General features: G+C 44.4%; 1 protein-coding gene across 1 annotated transcript in view; it reads left to right on the top strand.

The window, feature by feature from the left end:
• UST (uronyl 2-sulfotransferase) overlaps nt 1–22892 on the top strand; it is a 299167-nt gene that overhangs the window by 195163 nt on the left and 81112 nt on the right. The window contains exon 5 of the mRNA XM_082730337.1: nt 844–997. Within this exon, the coding sequence (XP_082586463.1) occupies nt 844–997 (154 nt within the window). The remainder of the gene's footprint in view (nt 1–843; nt 998–22892) is intronic.

Below are 22892 nucleotides of genomic sequence, written 5' to 3'. Positions count from 1 at the left end.
TGAGGAAAATTATATTGATTTCTGCTGTGTTCACAATGTCCCTTACGTTATTACTTTGCTCAATTCTGGAATCTTCTCTCTGTGGTTCAGAGCACAGCTTCTGGGGCCAGATTGCCTGGATTCGAAGCCCGGCTCAGCCACAAACTACTCACGCTCTCCCTCCCCAGGTGAAGGTGGGAATGCTTTTGGTTTCTACCCCATGGAGATGTCGTGAAGCACCTGTGATCTTGGTCACAAAAGGCGTTTACAACCAAGCGACTTAATAAATATTGTGTGTGTTTAAGAAATATTGGCTAATATCACCCACTTCCTGGAGAGCACCTTACCTGAGACTGTTCTAATCAGAATGTAAGAATAAAACGCCTTCTCCCCCAGCCAGGAAATCAGAATTTATCAGATATTCTCTGGAGGGCCAGCCACCTGCCGGCGTGTCTGGGCCAGACACTGGGAATACAAAACCCAGCCCAGCGTGCCTCCGTCCCCAGGAGCCCACAGCCGAGTGAGAAAACCCCAGAGTTGTGCAGTGCACAACCTGCACAGCTGTACAAGGGGGTCCTGATGTTCTTCCTCTTCTTCTACACCTCCCTGCTGACCATTCAAGTCGTTCGCATAGAGCCACGCCACAGACAATCCTCCAAGGACCCCCAGAAGACATTTCCCACCCATAATAAAGTGCCCATCGGGAAACACAGTTTGCTGATGGCGTTGTTCACTGGGACCTTAGCAGATGGGGTCCTCTCGTGATAGTCTGTGAACTAGAGGGGAAATAACATCTAAGTGGGCTGTATTTTCCTCCGAAAGTGACAGGTTGTAACCAGCTCCGTGTTTGTGTGCCTGTGCTAGGTTTGGAGGAGACCAGCCTGTCTATATCAACATCATTAGAGACCCCGTCAGCCGGTTTTTATCTAACTATTTTTTCCGTCGATTTGGAGACTGGAGAGGGGAACAGAATCACATGATCCGCACCCCCAGCATGAGGCAGGAGGAGCGCTACCTGGTAAGTCCTGTCCCATCAAAGAAGCTGTCCTTGCCCTGCCCTGGGCATTTCTGTGGTGTCCCCATGACATTTCCGTGGCACCCTCCTCAGGGAGCAAGTTTTTGCCAGTGAAAAGTTAATTGTCCCAGATGACCCAGATCCTAAGAACATCTTCTCAAATGACTTGCTAATCTTGTTTTTCTCAGTTTGTCTTTAGCGCTAGGTTTTAGATCCTAGAAAAGAAAAGAACCTTTCCTAGGGGATCCCGACTGGCGCTGTTGTTGTTTAGATGTCGTTTAGATTAGTCTTTCTTAGTGGGTCACAAAGTGTTTTTCTGTGAGTGAAGGGGGTTTTCAAAGGAGACCCTGTAGTTCCATTAAGGATATAGGCACAAGCGTGACTATTTATAGGCTGTCTGATGTCAAGTCCAGGTTCTTGCCACCATGGCACAACAGAATCAGGCTGTCTTGACAGAAACTATCTGATCTTTCTGGACCTTGTTTGGGGACCCTCAGCACCGTGGGGTTGTGAACTTTGACCCCAGTAGCTGTTCTACAGTGCAGAGTTGGGAACAAAAAAACAGAGGGCCAAGCGAAGCATCTTTCCACCAGCCCCAAAGCCAAAGTATCTCTCCTACCTGCTTATGACCTAGATTGACGAAAGCTTGCTGACTAGCCAAGAGTCTGGGGTCCAGAAGCAGAAATCCTGGTCTCTGTGTTGGAGGGAAGCTGTTGGGGTCACCAGACCCATCCTAGGCTGTCGGGTACAAGCAGAAGGAGCAGAAAGGAATGAGGGGTTCGTGCAACTCTGCTCCCAGGGCAGGAGAGCGACAGGGAGTCTGAGCCTGCTGCTGCCAAGGCCACAGAGCATCCTTGTACCAAAGGACAAGGGTCATGACTCACAGGTCTAGTTTGTGGACCAAACTTCTCTTTCCTCATCTAATTTTGTAAAATATAATAAGAGTATGTGTTTGGAGTTTGGACACATTTTGGATGATGTCCCTTTCGTGTCTTAAAATCCATGAGTGGAGTTGAGAAAACTGAGAAGCCCAGAGGTTGGGTCTTATCTGGTGTGAAACAACTCACTCATAGCTGGGCCAAGACCAGAAATGAAGCCTTGCCCCTCACCATTCCGGATTTATTCAACTATCTAATGCTTTAATGAAATATCTCTAAAGCGGCTTTTTTTTTTTTTTTTTAAATTTTGATGGCAGAAACTCAAATCTTTTTCTTTAAACTACATGTTACGAATGTGGGTACATATTTTTTAATTCAGCACAAGTACATTTTCAGAGTATAGAATCACATACCAGTATGTGAGGCAGGTCAGGTCCAAGCACCCAAAGCGGGGTTCCTCTAGGACCCACCAAGAGGGTCCTTGGCTTGAGGCAAGTTGGAAATCAAATGCGAGCCAGACTTAAGTGAAGGTAAAGCAGACTTTACTGAAGATCTGTAGAGAAGGAGATCTAGACGGAGCATCTGGGAGACTTGGAAAGGAATGAGGAAGTCTTGTCTTTGCTTGGAGTCGGGGGTTTTTAATTGGCGATTATGGTCCTGTGCAGGTGTCCTCTGAGACCTCCAGGAACTGGTCAGAATGAGGACAGGGTCCAGGGGTTCTTTGTCAGGCACACATTCCCTGAAGCCAGTGGTCTTGGTGTGGAGATATCTAACTCCAGTGCAATAGGCAGACCACTGCCTGGTCCCTCCCTAGAGACCATCTGTTGTGCTGGAAAACTCCAAAGATGTTATTATTATCTCTTTGTTCCTTACAGGGAGGGCATGTGTGAAGGTAAGTTATATGTAGGGAGGGGGGTGCAGATCCTAGCAAGAATGGCAGCAGGAAAAGAAGCAAAGGGGAGAAAACCAGCCTTTTCTTTCATGAGGGCCCTGCAGTGGGTGTGCGTGGGACTTATTCAGAGATCAGCAGGGAGAACTGTGTGGCTGGTCAGAGTGAGGGGTGGGGCCAGGAGAACAGCAGGAGGAGAATTCAGAGAAGTCAGTGCTAGAGACAATAATCGAACCCTGGGAGTCACTCCAGTTTCTCTAAGTGAGCTGGGAAATAACCTGAATGACCCCAAATCCAACATACCATAGTCATTGACTCCTTCTCTCACATCTCCATGGGAAAGCCTGAGCCCTTCTCCCAGCAGGGGATATGTCATCCCGTTGGCCTTCAGACATTTTCGGCAGGTCTTCCCCATCTTTCTAGGAGCTGGGACCTTCTTCCTGCTCTAGACCTGTATCTGGCAGATCCCGGATGCTTTCCCTGCAAGTCTCACAAGGCTCCTCACACTCAAGGTGTCCATATGGCTCTACTGAATGGAGTTTGTAGGATGGTGACCCCAGAGTTATGCAGTGCACAAGCTGCACAGCTGTACAGGGAGGTCCTGATGTTCTTTCTCTGTGCTCTCTGTGTGGGGGATATCATTCCTCTGGGTGAGATCATGTCTTAACTTCTCTCCTGTCCTCCCAACTTTCTATAAGCTCTTTGAGGATAAGATAGGATCAGAGTTCCATCTACATCCCTGGCACCCAGAAGAGGGGCTGAAATACTGGAGGCCTAAATAGCACTCTACTTACTAAAAAACAAACGTATTAATATGGAGGTTGAGGGCAGTTCTCTAGGTTTTTCTACCCTGTCATGTTTTTGTCATCCTGGAAAGCATTGCCAATAACATAGGTTTTCACACATTCACACACAGAGTAAGTCGTCACCACTCACCAGAGAACTTGTAAACAGGAGAGAAAAAAAGTAATGCTTTAGATTAAAAATATATAGAGAGAGAATATTGAAAGCTGGTAGTCGAAGCAAATCTTCTATGTTTGAAGGGCAGGGAGCTTACTTTATGGTGTGATCTGAGAGATCCTAGGGAAACTTCCTGGCCTGGAATTCTACCCTTAGAGATTTGAGGGGCTCCCTTTCCCAGTGTAAGCGCCGCGTCCTGGGAAGGGCCTACATCCGATGAGCTGATGTCATTCCTTGGCAGGGCCCCAGCAGAAGAACACTGGGCTCCCCAAAGCAGCAGAGGGAGTTGTCAGGGGAGCATGGAATAAAGAGGGGAGCCCAAGGGACACGTGACTCCTTCCTGACCTGACCCCAGCCTGACCCAGTTAGAAGACTCTTTTCCTGTTCAAAGGGTAGTTTGTTTATTTGGAAAGAAGACAGTCTTTTGCTTTTTTTTTTTTTTTTTTTGAAATAGCTGAAACATTTTATTTCATCTCCTTGGTCCATTAAACCCTTGAAATAAAACGGCCCCCTTTCAGAGGCTGTCCTCATTTTGGCAGGCCCGGGTGGTCAGTTGTTTGACTCAAAAGAGGGTGTTGTTTGTGTCTCGGTAGGGTGTAGGGCAGCTGTGAGGAGACCGCTGGCCCCTCGGCAAGGCCCTCCCTTGGGGGCAAGGGCCTGGAGGGGGGATGCACCGGGGATCCCACACCCAAGGAGGCAGGCGTGGTGGGCCACCCCCATGGGGCGGTGTGATGAGGCCTTTCCCCGAACACTGCACGCACACGGAGTCACGGGGGACTGGCCCGAAAAGGGGCTACTGAGGTACCCACATTATTCCAGGTCTCAGCGCTCAATACCACTTGCTTTATCCAGTTGCCAAAACTCAGCCGGTTCTGCTCCTGGCCCTGAGCCTCGCAGGACTGCTTAGCATACAGCTGAGAGAGGGCCAGGGATCGCCGAGCCTGCCCAGGGGATGAAATAATATCATCTTGTGATGCTGGGTAGTTTGGAAGAAAGTGGTAAAGGGTAAAGAGATCCTAGGATTTGCAGGGTCCCTGGAGGTCACGAGGAAACTCTTGTTTCACAGGTAGAGGAATGGGGCCTGGGTCTAGGGGTGGGTCCAAGGCCCTGCCAGGAGTAGAAGCTTGGCCTCAACTTCACAATATATTGTTGAATCACTGGGACCTTCCTACATAGCAAAGGGGGAAGAGATCTGGGCTAGGCCAAATCCTATGCTTTTTCAGCAAAATCATTTTGTCTGACACATCTTTACAAAGACACAGCTGATATAACTCCCCCCCACCCCCAGTTTTCAAGTGTCTTATAGCTATTTCCCATATTTTCTGGAAACAATTAGATTTTCTAGAAGTTTCTATTTCTTTCCAAACCATGCTTCACTTGGATTCACCAAAAAATAATTTCAAAATAAAGTGCTAGAATGGATACAAATTCAACTTCTAGCAGCCATGCCATGGAAAGGCACTTCTCTTGGGCTCATTTCTCTTGGTCCAGAGCCAGAAACTTGGCTGCCCAGGGCAGAGGTAGCTGACTCCTTTTTTGGTTTTAGAATCCTAAGGTGGGCCAGAGCTGAGCGTAGGCACACTGGGGTACATCCCAGCACAGACTTTCTCCAGCTCGAGTCCAGACTCCTTTATTTCCAAGGCAAGGAGATCCCTGACACCCAGAATATCCTTAATGAAAGAATGAAGGCTGCTAATGAAATGCAACTATCCTGATTGACAAGCAATTTACAAGAGCATCCCAGGCCTGCAGAAGCCACTCCCTTTTCCAGTGGCTGAATTTCCCTACAAATGGATTTCTTGCCCCGGCATTTCCACTCAGTTACACCTGTGTGATTTCTATTTGCCTAAAACCTGGCCGGAGGAAAGTTTCATGATGGAGTGTTCTGTAGAGATACCAGCTTGCACTTTCCAACTCCCCAAAACGTCAGCTTGGCCTCCTGACTCAAACTTATTGCAAATTCAGTCGACAACTCTTCCACGAGATGAACCTCCATTTGAAGAGCAGGGAGAGGAGATTTTCCCAGGGAGGAAACTGCCTCTGTGGTACTGTTTATTCTGCTTGGCTGTAAAGCGTGGAAAGTAATGCATGTTTAAAAGAAAAGATCCATAATTTACAGCTTCTTAATTCATAAAGAATTCAGTGAATCATGTTGGCCCCATTGGATTCTGGAGAGGTCTGAAAACCGGCCAGCGTCAGCAAAGGTTTTCAGAAAGCTATGCATTTTAATCTGCTTGAAAGTTTTGGACTCTGAATGTCCTTTAGCTTTGGAAACGTATATGTGAAATGCTCTCTTCTGGAAATTTCCACTCTGTCCTGACCAGCTAAGACTGTCCTATGAATGAAAACTTGGGCTTTGCCTCTGTCTCTAAAACATCCTTCTCCTTAACGGAAGAAAACAAATCAGGGATTTGGATGATCTGCTTTTTAAGTATTTGATAAATAGATCTTCCGAATTTTTGAAAGTACAGAAGTAATACTCCATCTCCAACTAGTTCTGACTGGGCTTACGGCCTTGCCTGGTGAACAAGCCAGTGATTTAGCCTCTGTGAACCTCACTTTTCTCATCTGTGCGATGAGGGAAATCTTGGCCCCTTTTGTCACAAGGTTGTTGGAAGAATAAAGTAAACATTCTATACAGACACACACTGAGAGCTGAAAATCTCCTACTAAACATGTTCTAGCATTGGTACTTTCATTCCCCCGGCGCTCTCCGTGGCTCCCTGAGACCGAAACAGACTATTTCTTCTACAGACAGGGGTTCCTGTTCTCCTGTGGTTCAGGCCACAGAGGGCCGTGTCCTAAACGGTGAGGTCCACCTCTGCCAAGATCTCAAATGGCCCCACTAGACCCCTTCCCCTGGGAATCTGTTTCTAAGGAAACTGCTTGTCTTTGTGTTCCCAACAGCTGAGGACAGGTTTTGATCCCAGCCCACTGGCATGGATTTGTCCCATGTTTATTTACTTGGAAACCGAAGCAGCTGCGGGCATAGGGCTGTAAGTCACAGAGGCGACACGCTTTGGGCTCCTAAGGAGCGGGAAGGAAAGTCATGCTGGGCCCCAAAGCCCTCACAAGCCATCTGGGCCACACAGAGGACAGAGTAGTCCCCAGTCCAGAGAAATGTTCTTGAAATCCATCTGTCCAGAGATGTGTTCAGAGCAGTCCCAGGCCTCATTAGAGCCAAAGCAGCTTGTGGGGTTCAGCAGTATGTAGAGAGCCACCCCCACAACGTCGAGAGCTGCCAGCAAACAGAGATGATGGGGGGCATAGGAGCAGGAGAGGTAAAAACAAGAAGGGGTCTGGGAGCCTTATAAGGGACAGACAGAGAGCCTCCAGCTGCTGCTCGAGATGTCACCAGATGGCCCCCGTCCAGCATGTGGTGTCGTGGGTTAGTTTGCTCTCCTCGTGGTAGCTCACTGTCCTCCAGCACCCCCTGGGGTAGGTGTCAACACCCACCCCTTGGCCCCCCATTACAGGCTCAGAAGGCCAGCCCAGAGAGGCTACGTGGATAGGATCAAACTCTGAACATGAGGTGGCTGCATTGGGCCACAAGGGCTACAAGATGCTCAGATCCCCCTGGGGTTGCGTCAGTGGGCAGGGAGCAGAAACGTGAGGGTGATTATAACGATGTGCCTGGTGATAAGGACAGAAGGACCATCACGGCCAGCAAAGGTCAGGAGGTGCCATGCAGAGCCTGTCCCATGGGAAGGGCAAGGGGCAGAGTGGAGCCCAGGCTCACGGTAGGACTCTAGAAGGGGCTCAGAACTGGGGCAAGGTCTAGCCACCATGTTATGTGGGCGCCAGTCGGCCCTGGGGTTCCCAGCTCCCTATTCAGCCCTGCACTCTCCTCTCCCCTGCATCAGCGGCCTCATCTGCAGATCCCCCAGGGGGGCCTGGTGGTTCTCTTTAGTGCACATTCCAGGCCCTGAGTGATCCTGGTTCATCCAGTTGGTCACTGCATCCGGTTGCCTCTACATTGTGTTTGGCTGTCCCTGACCCAAGTCTCCTCTCTGCTCTGGTCAAGGGGGGTTGTCAGATGGAGGGGGTAGGATGGAGCTTCCTATTGCCAGTGTGACAATTTCTCACACACTTAGTGGCTTCAACAACAGAAATTTCTGATGGTACATTTCTGTAGCGCAGAAGTCTGCCAGATCACACGAGGCTAAGATCAAGGTGTTGGCAGGTCTGCATTCCCTTTTGGAGGTTCAAAGGGAAGACGCACTTCCTAGTTCATGTGGGGCGGACAAAATCCATGTCCTATGGGTATAGGATTGAGATCCCATTTTCCTGCTAGTGATCCAATGAGCACCATACTCATTTTCTAGAGGAATCTGTATTCCTTAAAATGTGGTCCCCCTTTTCTACCTTCAAGGCCACCAAGAGTGAGTTGGGTTCTTCACCTGCCAGGAATCTCTCCTCCTTCCACCTCATTCCTTTAACCCAGCTGAGGAGGGTTCTCCACTTTGAAGGAGTCCTGTGATTAGGTCGTCCTCACCCAGAGAATCCAGAATAATCTCCACATCTCAAGGGTTATAACTTTAATTGCATCTGCAGAATCCTTTTTTGCTACATAAGATACCATATTGACAGGTTCCTGGGGATTAGGGTATGGACATCATCAGGCCCATTATTCTGCCTGCCACAGGGTCGCCAAGGACTGCAGTCCTGAGGGGACTGTGGAGGTGATGTGATGACAGGCGCTTGAAACTCGACACATCCCATCCGTAGGTGGGGGCTCACATCTGCTTGCCCTATGGCATGCCACCAGGCAGGGGCACCAAACCGTAGCCTCCCTGCCTCTGGTCTGCAAAACAAAGAGTCCAGTCATTCTGGTGTTTTTCCTTCTACCAGTGACTCATCATCCATCTGTCCCAACTGTCCATTTGTCATCTGTTATTCAATAAACATTGATAGTACTTTATGTCGGCACAATAATAGAAACTGGAGATAAAATATTAAGCAAAGATAGACTCTGTGTCTATTCTTATAGAGCTCAGAGTCCTTTAAGTGAGACAGGCATTAATCCCCCAAACACACAAATGCACATGAAGTAGTAACTGCATCACATCCTATAATGCAGAGATGTGGCACAGGACAGGCATAGAATGGGGCCCTGGGCATGTCTGGAGGTCAGAGAAGTGATGGTTGAAATACCTGAAGGCAAAGAGGAGAATAATATCCAGACATAGGGAACAACACATGCAAAGGGCCTGTGGCAGGAGGGAGCACAGTAAGCCAAAGGGGAGAATGAGGGAAGCTGGAGCAGTGTGAGCACAGGAAGGAAAGAAAAATCTGAATCCAGTAATGTGGGCAGGCAGGGGTCAGGCCTTATTAAAGAACACTGGGAAGACACTTAGGATTTAAAGCAAGGGAGACATGTTTATGTAGGATCCTGAAACTTGCACATTTTGAAAAAAAAAAAAAAAAGAAAGAAAAGTAGCTACAAAATCCAAAATAGGGATGGACTCCAAGTATATGTGAGTATACAGTTAGTTCGAGGCTTAGTGCACAGTTGTAATTGGGAGATAAATCAAGGAGCCAGGATTATGGAGTACCGCCATGCCTGAAGAGCAGCTCCAGTCTGGGCAGGGGCGGTGATATCAGGGGGAGCACTAACAAACAAGTGTCAAACTCCTCACTGTCCTCTTAGTTGTTAGCTGCCTGGCTAGCAACAGAAGAACCAAGCTTGAAAATCTTACTGCCAGCGAGGAGAGAGGTAACAGCTCAGAGCAGCAGCGCAGAAATTGTTCCTGGCTGGGACATGTTTAATTAGCAAAAGGCTAATGCGGACACAGTCTGCAAGTGAGGAATAATCAGGGAGACTGGGGTCAGCTAGGAGGCTTCCTAGCCCAGGGGGGAGCTCAGTCTGTACAGACGGATATAGATCAAGGCAGGGGTAAGGGTCAAGAGGACCATAGGAGCTTGTGCAAAAGCCTGAGAGCCTGAAGCTTGCTTTTTGGGGAGCTGCACAGCGTGGCTGGAGCAGAGGGTTTAGGAGGCGAGGAGCTTTGGGACGGGTTAGGCAATTCTGCAGATGGCCCTGAGCAGGGGAAGCAGCAGGCTTTCCTGATGGAAGGTCCCAATAGGAGCATCAAACCCAGGGGCTGCCAGGGCACAGCCAGGTGCATCTGCTGCCACCTGTCAGCTGAGCTCCTCTGCTCCTGACCCTGCCCCTCACTGTAAGTCACCGGCCTCTGCAGCTGTCCTCTCCTGGCAGGGGGCGGTGGTCTCAGCTCTGCACTCCTGCTGGGCCAGTTGGCTCAGATTCACAAAGGTAATGGTTCTCAGCCTGCCCCCTCCTTGGAATCACCGGGGGGCCTTAAAAACCACTGATGACTGCCTCCCACACCCAGCAATGCTGGCTTAATTGATCTGGAGGACTGCCTGGGCTTTGGGATCTGTTGAAAGCTCTGGAAGTGATGCCCACCTTTAGCTAAGGTTGAGAACTATGGAAGGATAACAGCACATCCATCTATTGTTGGCTGTCTTAGCACCTCCTGAATATCTTCTAGAGTCTTACTTTCTGTATACTCCACCCATTTGGAAAAAGCTATATTTGTCTTGTAAGGCTTTGAACTGGCACACACACACACAAAAATGTCGTTTAAGAAGTCTGATGGGATAGCGCAAGGGTTGTTGTACTTACGTAGGCTTGCACATGTGTGGTCAGGCTTTCTTCTAAATCAAAGTGGGTAATATTTATTATCCAGAAGCCAAAGAGTATATTGCACGTAGGTTTAAGATCTCACTTTACAGAGCCCTGCTTTAGGCAGTAAAACAGAGTGAGCGCTCTGATGAATAAAAATTTCAGCACGAGGACTCCTCCACTGCCACTTCTTCAGAGAAATATGTATCACTCTTTAAAAGCCGGCCAGTTTTTACAAATACATATATATGCTAAATAAAAAGATATGGGTGACTAGAACTACACTTTAAATGTTCCTCAGACTGGGGCACCTGGGTGGCTCAGTGGGTTAAACCTCTGCTTTCAGTTCAGGTCATGATCTCAGGGTCCTGGGATCGAGTCCTGAAACGGGCTCTCTGCTCAGCAGGGAGCCTGCTTCCCCTTCTCTCTCTGCCTGCTGCTCTGCCTACTTGTGATCTCTCTCTGTCAAACAAATAAATAAAATCTTAAAAAAAAAATGTTCTTCAAACTAATGTAGCCTCACGGTGCTTGCTAGTCAAAGAAGTTATGGGGTGAAGTTTTATATGAAGTGAAAAAAAAAAAAGAATGGCTCCATTGGTCTGTGTTAAAATTTAGAATTTCGTACCCTGCATTTGTTTCTCAGAACCCAGCACACCTCGATAGTTGTCCTCAATTTGCTTTGCCAAATTGTAATTTATTTTTCTCTGCCCCTTCGTTCTACATACACAGCATAAATTCCCCAAAGGCGGGATGGCCTCCAAACATGTTCTTAAAAATATTTTGCAAAGTCCGAAGACAGACAGAAAAAGTAAAAGTGTAAAACATCTAAGGGATTTATTGGAATCTCAGCTTGAATCCTAATTGCAAGTACTTATGAAAATGTCAATATTAACATGAAATAGCTGGCACTTTTTCTAATAAATGTAAATTGAGTTAGGTGGTGCATAATTGGAAAAATGCTGGCTTTGCTCGGGCTCGCTCAAAACAAGCCCTAGAATTTGTTAGCCTCAGAGCCTGGCCCTCTAATGGCTGGAAATAGAGGGACAAATACTTGTGACTTACAAGGAGGATAGAAACTGAGAAGAGGGGATGGTTGACCATTTGGCACCATATCCAGGCCCTCTTCCCAAAGCATGGGGCACGATCTACATGTTAGTGGGAGCATCTTCTTAAAAAGAGGTGGCAACATCTGACTCTTGGTTTCCACTCAGGTCGTGATCTCAAGCTCATGAGATCAAGCTCCACGTCAGGCTTCACGCTCAGCATGGAGTCAGCTGAGCATGGAGTCAGCTTGCTACTCTCCTTTGGCACCTCCCCCTTGCACTCAAGCACACACACGTGCGTGCACACACACACTCTCACTCTCTCTCAAATAAATAAATAAATCTTAAAAACGGAAAAGAGGTGGCTAGATGGGGGCTGAGGAGTAGGGAGTCAGAAGCATGTCAGGTGCCTTGGAGCTTCAAGCCATCTTCAATAGAAGCAGGCATAAGAGATGCTTGATCTGAGATGCAGCAGGAAGGTGAAACTCAGCTCAAAATATTAAAAATTTAAATGCCTGGCAAAGCTATAGAATAAATACTCAAGCCTGGAAATCGTGATGGTCTTAGCTCTAATTAGTTTTGCAGAGCACACTTAACAAACTACTTCAGTTCCCTGTTATGATTGACTAATGAGGGTCACAGACGGGGTAGAACTGATACCAGCAAATGTGGCTTGGTGGGAATTTAATAGGGAGCTTGATCTTATCCCCACGAGACATTTGCATTGATCTTCTAGGAACACAGCCAGGAATGAATGGGGCAGGTGGGGCTGAACTGGCGATAAATCCTGTAGGCACAGAGCACTTTTTCTCCCACCCTAAGCTCATGAATATATTCGTGGTTAAATGGAAGAACTTTAACCAAAGCCTACTCAACTTCATGACAAAGAAAACTTTTTAAAAATGGCTCTGCCTTTACTTTGACAATGTAAAAAGACAATGGAGTTGTATGGGCATTCAGCTCAGTATTTCTATGCTCATCTCCTGTTGCATTAAAGAGGAAGTAACAGAAGAAGTAAGACTGATAGGAATTGATAGTAAAATGTCAATACTAACATGAAATAGCTGGCACAAGGCTGCCACCTTGCCACCTGCAGAGTTTCAAATGTTCAAATGTTCTAGTTTTTGAAATAAACTCACCTCTTAGATGAACCTTGTGGAAGAATCAGCAGGTATATAAAAGAAGTTTATCAGTTTCTTTTTTTTAAGATTTTATTTATTCATTTAAGAGAAAGAGAGAGCCAAAGACAGAGCACAAGTAGGGGGAGGGACTGAGTGGGGAGCCCAGCACGGGGGGGGGGGGGGGCTTGATATCAGGACCCTGAGATCATGACCTGAGCTGAAGGCAGGTGCTTAACCGACTGAACCACCCCAAGGTATCAATTTCAACCAGAGATGGAGGAATCTTTGATGATGATAAAATCTCAGATATAATTATGACATTCTCTAGCTGACCACTCTTAATAAGAACCATGTGAGATTAAGAGAAGTGACCTAATCCAAGACAATAAGATTAACCTCAACCAACTTTGATGGCTGCTAATTCTTGTTTCTCCAGGAATTATTACTCGGTGTGGATTATATTTGTTTTTTACTTGCACGTGTTTATTGCTTCTTAAATCCTTCCAATTATTTCATGGTTTTTTATGTCTTATTTTTAAGTAAAATGTAATTTTCTAGATGATAGGACACAGTCTCCTCTTTTTTAAGATTTTATTTTTTTATTTACATGACAGAGAGAGGGAGATCACAAGTAGGCAGAGAGGCAGGCAGAGAGAGTGGGGGAAACAGGCTCCCCGTTGAGTAGAGAGCCTGACAGGGACTCAATCCCAGGACCCTGAGATCATGAACTGAGCAGAAGGCAGAGGCCCAACCCACTGAGCCACTCAGGCACCCCCACAGTCTCCTCTTTTAATCTTAGCACCTATCTCAGCTCTGTGGCCAAAACCCAGCCTTATTTTCAGTACATACTTAATAACAAATACATATGTACACAGAGAACCAATGACTTTTGCCTCTCTTCTCCACTTGCATGTGAAATGTCAGCGTATTTTGAACATCTACAATGTGCCAGGCACTATAATGGCAAAATGGCAAGCTGTAGTAAGACGGGCATCTGTTCCTACTTCTGCCTCTACCACACATAAAGAAACCATGTATTCCACTCTTAGCAAGTGATATTCTCATCTTTCCATTCACCCAAACAAGAAACTCTGGAGTCATTCCTGACTGCTTTCTTCCCCCACCCCCCCAACCCATGTGCAGTTAGCCACCAACTTAGCCTATAGTCCTCCTGAAAGCAGAGCCTGAGACAAGGGCTACGATCCCAGGAAATAGGCATGATGTACTGGATAGGGAAACAGGGAAAGCCAGTATGAGGAAGGCCTGTATAAGGATGTGTCCTCCCATTGATCACTCCTCTGGAGACCAAGGCTCAAGCCTGCCAGGGCGCTCTGAAGACAGTATAGAATTTGCCCTCAATTTTTTCTGCTTGGGGAAAAAACAAGGGGAACATTTGTCCACTGATTTTATCCTTTGTTGCCAAGTTTGCCCCTTAACTCCCTCATATCTGGAATCTGCACGCATGAGGGCCAGGTGGGTTCCTGTGGCCGTAGCACTGAGAACAAAAAGCAGGGGATGAGTCAAGCTGCCAAGGAAGAGTTGTTGTCGTGTGAATCAGTGGCTATCACAGTGGCTAGAATAATCAGTGGCCACAAGGGTGGGAGGTGTTGTCTAGGAGTGTCTAGTTCCCTTGCCAAGCCTGTTGGTTCTTCCTCCTTGACTTCTTCCGGATCAGCCTCCATCAGGGTCATCAATAAAACCCTCATCATTTCTCATCTGGATATCTGCAAAAGCCTCATAGGCTCAATTAACCTGCCTCTGGTTCATCTTCTTCAAATCCAATCATAACGTCGAGTGTGCAGATCTGACATCGTCATTCCCTGGCTTATGACTCCTCCAGGCCTTTCTACTCCCTAGATGTACAGGATTTTATATTTATCAATAGTATTATGATATTATCTTTATCGTTTAATCAGTAAGCATCAAACCATATGTGACTTAACTGTCATGTCAATAAAAAAGTTTCAGTAGATAAAAGCATCACAAAGGGATAAGTTAATCGTTAATCGCTACACAGTGTGGGGGGAAAGGACATGAGAATGAGCCAGTTGTGGGGAGAGGATTCAGGAAACATGGTTTGATTAGCATTTATTCAGGAAAGCAAGAAGTCAAAGTTGGATTGGTACAAATTAGTGAGAGGCTTGAAAATCAGAGGAAGGACTTTAGAATTCTTCACTGAAGGCAGAAGTCACCAAGCTTCTTGAGCAAGAAAGTAGATAACAGGGTGTGAAACCCCACTTCTAAGTTGTGTGCTACACTTAGAAAGACATTCTTCACTCTCAAGCTACTTAAAAAAAAATCTTTTCCATGGCGTCTTTCACGGTTTTTGTTATAATTCATATTGTTTATATTAAAATCTTGGATTCACCTGAAATTTATCCTGTTGTCAGGTGTAACATTGTCAACCCAACGACTTTTGTAGAATAATTCGTTTCCACACTAAAGTGTCACTTTTAGCATATAATACATTCTCATTTTTGGAGGGAGCTATTTTTTTTACTTCTAATCTTGTTTCCTTTATCTGTGTACAGTACACCTTTAGGTACAGTAACACATTATTATATACATCTAGTGTGCGAATCTGACATCTCTTCTCATTAACGTTTTCCCCCAACCATCTTAGCTCTTTGTCTTTGGTAATTTTTCCATAGGAACTTCCAGATCCTCTTGTTCAGCTCTCCTCTTCTTCATATATATACCCGGAAAACCCTGTCATTACTTATTGGGTTTACATAAAGTTTTAGGTTAACATATATAGAATTGACATCTTTATGTAGAGTCTTATTACTTGAGAATGTATTTTGCTTTCCCATTTATTCAATTTTCTGTCATATCCCTTTAAAGTATTTTAAAAGTGGCTTCATTAAGATCTTGCACAGTCAAGTTTATTTCTAGGTTATTCTATCTTTTTAATTGTTGTTGCTATTGTTGCATATTACTATTACTATTATGAAATTCTGTATATTATTTTTAACTTAGCCAACTCAATTCTCTTACTGTTTCTCAAGAAATTTTCAGGAAATTCTTTTCTTTTACCAGATAAAATTGTATCTCCAGGTAATAATAATTTTTCTTTTTTGTCCAGTTTTTATAAATCTTTTCTGATTGCTTTTGTTTGTATCTCTAGACAAGTGTTAAATATAGTGGTGATAAGCTTTGGTTTCTTATAGAAATGAGATAATTGAAGTAAATATCAAATCACTATATCAATGTTTGATCAGTTCTACTTTTTTTTTTTTTTTTTTTAAAGATTTTATTTATTTATTTGACAGAGAGAAATTACAAGTACACTGAGAGGCAGGCAGAGAGAGAGAGAGAGAAGGAAGCAGGCTCCCTGCTGAGCAGAGAGCCCGATGCGGGACTCGATCCCAGGACCCTGAGATCATGACCTGAGCCGAAGGCAGCGGCTTAACCCACTGAGCCACCCAGGCGCCCCCAGTTCTACTTTTTTTTCTACTACAGTGGAATGTTTAGGATCTAGACTGTTTGGAATTTTAGTTCAGGGAGAATATAAGTGGTGTAGATCTCAATATCTAAAGACAGAAAACCTAAGAAAAGACAGTATTTTTCTAACCCTCCACCTTTAGATGTCATTATCGGTAACCACCACCATTATCTGGTAACCAGAGTGACTGCATTCTCAGCAGCCTGTTTCCCTGGACCTAGGAGGGAAAGACTACATACTAGGGATAAATTCAATGTTGGAGTCCCTTCTGGGAGTCTCTGGACTGGATATGACTTTGTTTCTTTTCACATGGGTGTGGTTTTCCTGGCAAGTCAGTTGCTAGGGGACTGCCTTCGGTAAACTGTAATAAATTCAGAATGGATTCATCATTTACAACTTTGTAGTACAAAGGAGACATGAAAAACAATGAGAGCCTGAGGGTGGAATTAGGTACACATATTATTTTGATTTTATGAAGAAATGTAATAATGAAGTGTTGCCAGGTCAAGACCATCTTTAACAAGGTCAGCCCATCTCTGACACCAAGACCACATGTTGTACATATGTTGTACTTCTGTTGTACATCCTTCTTTGTCTTCCTGTGGGGCTGCTACAAAAGGACCAGAAAGTCCTTTGGTGTCAACCTGAGAACACCTAATTTTAGAAAGGGAAGGACTCTCTGATTAGGATACAGTACTTGAAGTAGTATTCAATCCATTGAAATACAAATATGAAAGCAAATAAGCCAAGATCCTTGAGAGCAACCTTGACCATGGACACTCCAGTAGATGGTGCTTCTCATCAAAGTTTTGGGCTTCAAAAGCACTGTGGGACAGCTTCAAAGTAACACCCACTTCCTGCCACACTCTCTTGCAGCCCTATATGGTCAGCAAACTGGACACTAACTGAACCTGTTAATTTTCCCTTACTTCTGGAAACTAAGTGGAAGTGAAAGAGTAAACCCCTTCCCTTAAATTGTTTCGACTTAATATATTTCTGAGACTTTCACTTTGCTATTTCCAGCAATCATTAATATTAGAATCGTTAATATCATATATTAGTCTATGCCTTTTGCCTTTATGTGTAAATCCCAGATGTGAAAGACTGAGTGATTCTTTCCTTAGTTTGAACCGTGGGTTCCATGTCCAGCCCTTCACAGATGGGCTGCTCCTTCTCACCATGTTTCTTTCTTTCCACTAGTAACTTGCACCCCGTGTCTTCAGCTTTCTTTGGAAATCCTGCAAGAGTCTGATGCAGTCAGTCTCATATATTGTGCCTACCTTATTTTTGCCCAATCTGCTCACATATGTATTTAAAACTTTTGAATAATATATACATTGCCAATCTATACCAATCCTGATTCAAAAAAACAAACCAAAAAAAAAGTTCTTCTTCATCCATTCAATCCAATCTGCACTGAAACCTTTTTATTTTTCCTTTGGAATACCTCTTAGATTTCCTCAGCTTCTCTCCATTGCTGCTGCCAACACCACAGTCTTTAACATTTCCCACCTCTAGGATAGCTCCCAATAGATCTCTCAGCCACTTTCCCTGCCTTGTACCTTGTAGAGGGCTGTCAGATGAGTTTTCCAAAGCAGCCCATCACGTCATCCTTTATTTTTTTTTTTAATTTTTTAATTTATTTTCAGCGTAACAGTATTCATTGTTTTTGTACCACACCCAGTGCTCCATGCAATCCGTGCCCTCTCCAATACCCACCACCTGGTTCCCCCAACCTCCCACGCCCCGCTCCTTCAGAACCCTCAGATTGTTTTTCAGAGTCCATAATTTCTCATGGTTCACCTCCCCTTCCAATTTCCCTCAACTCCCTTCTCCTCTCCATCTCCCCTTGTCCTCCATGCTATTTGTTATGCTCCACAAATAAGTGAAACCATATGATAATTGACTCTCTCTGCTTGACTTATTTCACTCAGCATAATCTCTTCCATTCCTGTCCATGTTGCTACAAAAGTTGGGTATTCATCCTTTCTGAAGGAGACATAATACTCCATAGTGTATATGGACCACATCTTCCTTATCCATTCGTCCGTTGAAGGGCATCTTGGTTCTTTCCACAGTTTGGCGGCCGTGCACGTCATCCATTATTAATCCCTTCCTCAGGAAGCTAGGTGACTCCTGCCTTCCGGAATGAATTCTAAAGTCCATTCAAAACTCTCACTAATCTGGCCCTATCCTGTCTTCTTAATGTACTGCTTTCCCAAACAAACAGTAATCAAACCAATCTGCTCGCATCCTCTGCATGGAACAGGCTCACGTCCACTTCTACCCTGCCTTTACATTGTGCCCCCAAGATGGTAAGTCTCCTTCTCTTTTCTCTCTTTATCCATATTCTATCTGTCCTTCAACTGTTCATCTCCAGTCTCTCTTGATTCCAACCTTTGGAGTGCTGTCCCTTTTCTAGAATTCCCGTTACTTGTGTGTCCTTTCCCTGTCATTTACTCTTGAGTTCACGTCTGTTCCAGATCCTATTAAGGACCTGAATACTTACCGTGATCCTCCCAACACATTCTTTTTTTTTTTTTCCTTTGTCCTAAATTGTACTTTCTTTTTTTTTTTAATAATTTTTTTTAATTTTTTATTTTTTATAAACATATATTTTTATCCCCAGGGGTACAGGTCTGTGAAACACCAGGTTTACACACTTCACAGCACTCACCAAAGCACATACCCTCCCCAATGTCCATAATCCCACCCCCTTCTCCCAACCTCCCTCCCCCCAGCAACCCTCAGTTTGTTTTGTGAGATTAAGAGTCACTTATGGTTTGTCTCCCTCCCAATCCCATCTTGTTTCATTGATTCTTCTTCTACCCACTTAAGCCCCCATGTTGCATTCACAATGCATTCACTCACAACACATTCTTATGAGATTATTATTATATCATTATGATCTCGTTTCACAGATGAGAAGCCTGATGTTCTGTGAGGTTAAGAGTTAAGTTACATCCATTAAGTGATGAAGCTGGAATTCAAACTCGGGCAGTCTGGCTCCAGAGGTCATGTTCCTAACCGCTATGCTAAACTGCCTCTTCACTGTTCTACGTGACTCATTGTTTCCGGAGTCCTTCCCCAGCTGACTCTCAGTTCCTGAAGGGCAGACATTATCTTCCCAGCTTTGGGTCTATCTCATTCGTTGCCTCCCCAGAGCGCATTATGTAGGAAATTCCCTAAGCATGTGCAAAGAACTTATCTGTCTTACCTTTATTAAAAAATAAAAATAAAAATACCAGGGTCTAGTACATGGTAAGTGCTCAGAGAATATTTGTTCAGTAAATAACTAGATGAATATTTGATTGATTCACAGTTTGATAAACATATGATCGAGTCGATACATCCTCCTTAAGTTTTTCCTTTCATGTAAATTTGCATATCTCTATTTCATGGACAAATTTCCAGGCCACTGCTGATAACTGAGCTGGACTTTTGCCTAATGCAAGTGAATGTTTAGATGGCCTCAGCTAAGTTAATCATTGCCTCTATGGATCTAAAGGGCTTTGGAGTTCATCTTTCTATGAGAGCTGATGATGTTAAGTTCTGCCCATTTAAGTCAGTATTTTAGTATCAAAAATAAAAGGAGACACTGTTGGGTTTAACCAGCTAACAAATAGTCCTTTTGCACTTGAGCTCTATAGTGCTTGCTTATTTATGAGTGAATAAAATGGTATCATTAGTGTGACAAATTTCAACATTTCATCTTCAGAAATCTTCTTTATGAGAGAGCTCTTTTAAGCTGAAGGAATCCATTTTTTCTTTTCTACCCTTTGCCTGAAAACTACTTTGGGTTCCACTTTTCATCCAGTGTCGATCTGAGCATTTTTAGATAAAAGATACGTCATCTAATTCTCTCTAAATGTTATTAGTGGAAGTCAGGCTTCAGCGGAACACAATCTGTATTTAATTTATTTACAAAGCCTCATTTAGCATTGAGAATTTTAAAGTTCAGTCAAAATAAATGGTTTTACATCAAGGGCTAAATTAACACCAAGTTTTCAAAGGGTTTTCTTTGGAAAAATTCAAAGCACCTCATTAAGTCTACAGTCTTCCAAAAAATATGTTCTCCAAGATAGTCTTATTAGTCCCAATTTGCAAACGACAAAGTTGTAGCAAGAAGCAATTAGATATCTTTACCAGGGTCTGCTAGAATGGAGTCATGTAGGGTAGGCCCTTAACATATGATCAAACCATCATTGGTTAATTAGAAGAAGAGGCCCAAAAAACCAAACAGGCAGGAAAATGATCAGCAATGAGGAAGCCAAATGTAAAAACAGGATTTGTCATCAGACCTGTTTTAACATGGGATCCCAGGCAGTTGAGAAGAGGAAAACAAAAAAACCAGACTTCAATTAGTCATACTACTTAAAGGCAGAAAAGGAACAGAGAGGTTATCTCAACCACTCATTTGAGTACTTAGAAAGAGCGGGAAGGTCGGAACCACCTCTTGGAGTGAGTTCCCATCGTGCTGCCGTTGACTGCAAAAGCACTAAGCCCAGCTGGGTATTTAGCAGAAAAAAAGTAAATTTAGGAAGCAAAATGTCAGGAACAAATCTATGAAGTGTAGGATGATCTAAAAGGAGGTATATGAAGTTCTGAAGCAAAATTACAAAGCCCGGAAATGATGGCTATCTTTAAACTTCTCCAATTAACTGTTCACCAATTTACGTACTGTAATCTCACACCTGTCCACAACTGGAGGACACAGCCAGCTCAAGGTGACCACATCACCACAGGGGGACCTCTGCTTCCCACCATGTACACATACACGTGCTCATGCACACACTCAGTGACCGAAAATTCAGATTTGGTTTTGTTTTGTTTTTTAAGTTAAGCTCTTCTTCCTGAGCTCTTTCCTTTAATTATGAATAAGCCTGGTCCGTCTGGCATTTTGTTACATCTTTTAATGAACCTTCCCACCTGCAACTGATTATGTGCATCGTGTGTATAAAATGATCGAACTATTTATATTCTAATGTAGTTCATTCATTCATTCTTTTAACAAATACTCAGCACCTACTCTGTAGCCAGTGCTTTGGCAGATACTAAGAATACAATAATGAAAAACACAGATGTGTTCCAGCCCTCATAAGCTGTCAGGGGGAAAAGGGGCATTACAGTAACTGGGAGAGGTGACCTGGCCATGGGAATAGTATGTGCGGAGGTCGAGAGTCTCAGGTACTGTGAGAATCTTATATGGATGGAGTTTAAAAAGTGAAATACAAGGATGTGATATGGAGACAGAAGGGTGGGCAGCGCTGAAGCATAAAAGGCCTTCAAAAATAGCCTCTGTGTGTGGGTCTCTATGCTAAAGACAATGAAAAGCCGTAGGTTGTGGTTGGATGGGGGGTGCAGGGAATGATCACGTAGGTAATTGGATTTGCCTTGAAAATCTTTATACAAGGGGAAGAGACCTGGAATGGAAGTAGACAAATGACTTTGGTATGGAATAGATCATAGTAGAGGAGACGAAGAAGGATGGATAGATTAAGACAAATCTATGAGGTAGAATCAGCAAGCTTCATGAGTGAATGACTTGGAGCTGAAGGAGGAGCAAGGTTTGAGGAAGATTCCAGGTCTCTGGTTGGAGCAATTCAACCTGAGGGTAGGGAATGAAGAGACCAAGGGGTGGGGAAAACAAGTTCTGCTTTGGATATGTTGAGTTTCAGGTTCATGACAAGGATATCCAGCAAGCAGAAGAGAGGGGTAGGCTGGATATATGGGACTGGAACTTATCAGTATCCAAAGAGAGGGTAATTAATCCACTAAAATATATATTCCATAAAGGGTGAGAGCACGTCTGGAACAATGCTAGTGCTCAGTAATTATTTGCTAGAAGTAGTTGAATTGAAGCCATGGGGTGAAATTAAGGTTGAGGAATAAAAAAGCCTGTGGATCACCCATTTTTTTAGCACTCATTGAGGCATTGGAAGCAAAGGAAACTGAGCAAGAGTTCCAAGAAGAGGGTAACATAGAGAGGTGGCATTACAGGACCAGAGGAAAATAGTTTTCATTGTTGGAATTTTCTAGGAGGGGCAAGCAAAATCAAACTAGAAAAATGTAGCCATCTTGGATTTAACAGCACAGCAAGAGCAAGTCATCTTGGCAAGAACAGTTTCCATTTTGCAATGGGGTAGAAGCCAGATGAAGCTGAGCAGAGAGCAGGAACAACAAGGGAAAGTGAAGACAGTGATGGGAAGGGCAACTCTGCATTGTCCCAGTAAGGCATGTGAGGCACACCAAGGTTGGTAGCCATTGTCTCTCCCGAAGCGAGCATTCTCTTTCAGGATCATTTACCAGAAGAAGAGGTACGTCCTCAAAAACTAAGGGTTAAGGAAATGCCATGGACTCCTTTAAAGCAAAACAAAATAAAACAAACGTATCGAGTACTTTCTACACTTTAAGTCCAAAGTAGTAACATGCTAAGATCCTCCAAGATGAGACTGGACATGCAGAGATTTATTGGAAGAAAAGCCTGTCAGGATAAAAGCAGCTGAGAAGAGCCATGAAGAACAGATAAGGAAGAACCAGGTAGGCAGAAGCTTGCTGTTCCAAGAAAGTTTTGGCCAGGCCAGTGGGGAATGTTCAAGCCAAATCACCCATCAGAGGCATCCTGCATCTTCCAGGAATAGGTCTGCCACACTCTTTTTGCCACACTCAGTCTTTGACTAAGAGCAGCCCTCAGGATGCATGGCCTTGGCACAAATGAGGCATAGGTTCAGAGCAGAGCAAAGCACTGGGGGCAATTGGTCAGTTTCTCTCCCTATAGCAGGAAAGCTGCATGTACAGTATATCATTTAATCCATACAGCATCCCTCTGAGAGGTCATTTCACAGAGGAGACACCGAGGATCACAGAGTTAAGCAACTTACCTCACTTCCAACAACCAGTAAGAGGCAGAGCCTCG

This window comes from Mustela nivalis, assembly GCF_964662115.1.
Source record: "Mustela nivalis genome assembly, chromosome: 5".
Taxonomy (NCBI): domain Eukaryota; kingdom Metazoa; phylum Chordata; class Mammalia; order Carnivora; family Mustelidae; genus Mustela; species Mustela nivalis.
This window is presented reverse-complemented; position numbering and strand designations above follow the sequence as displayed.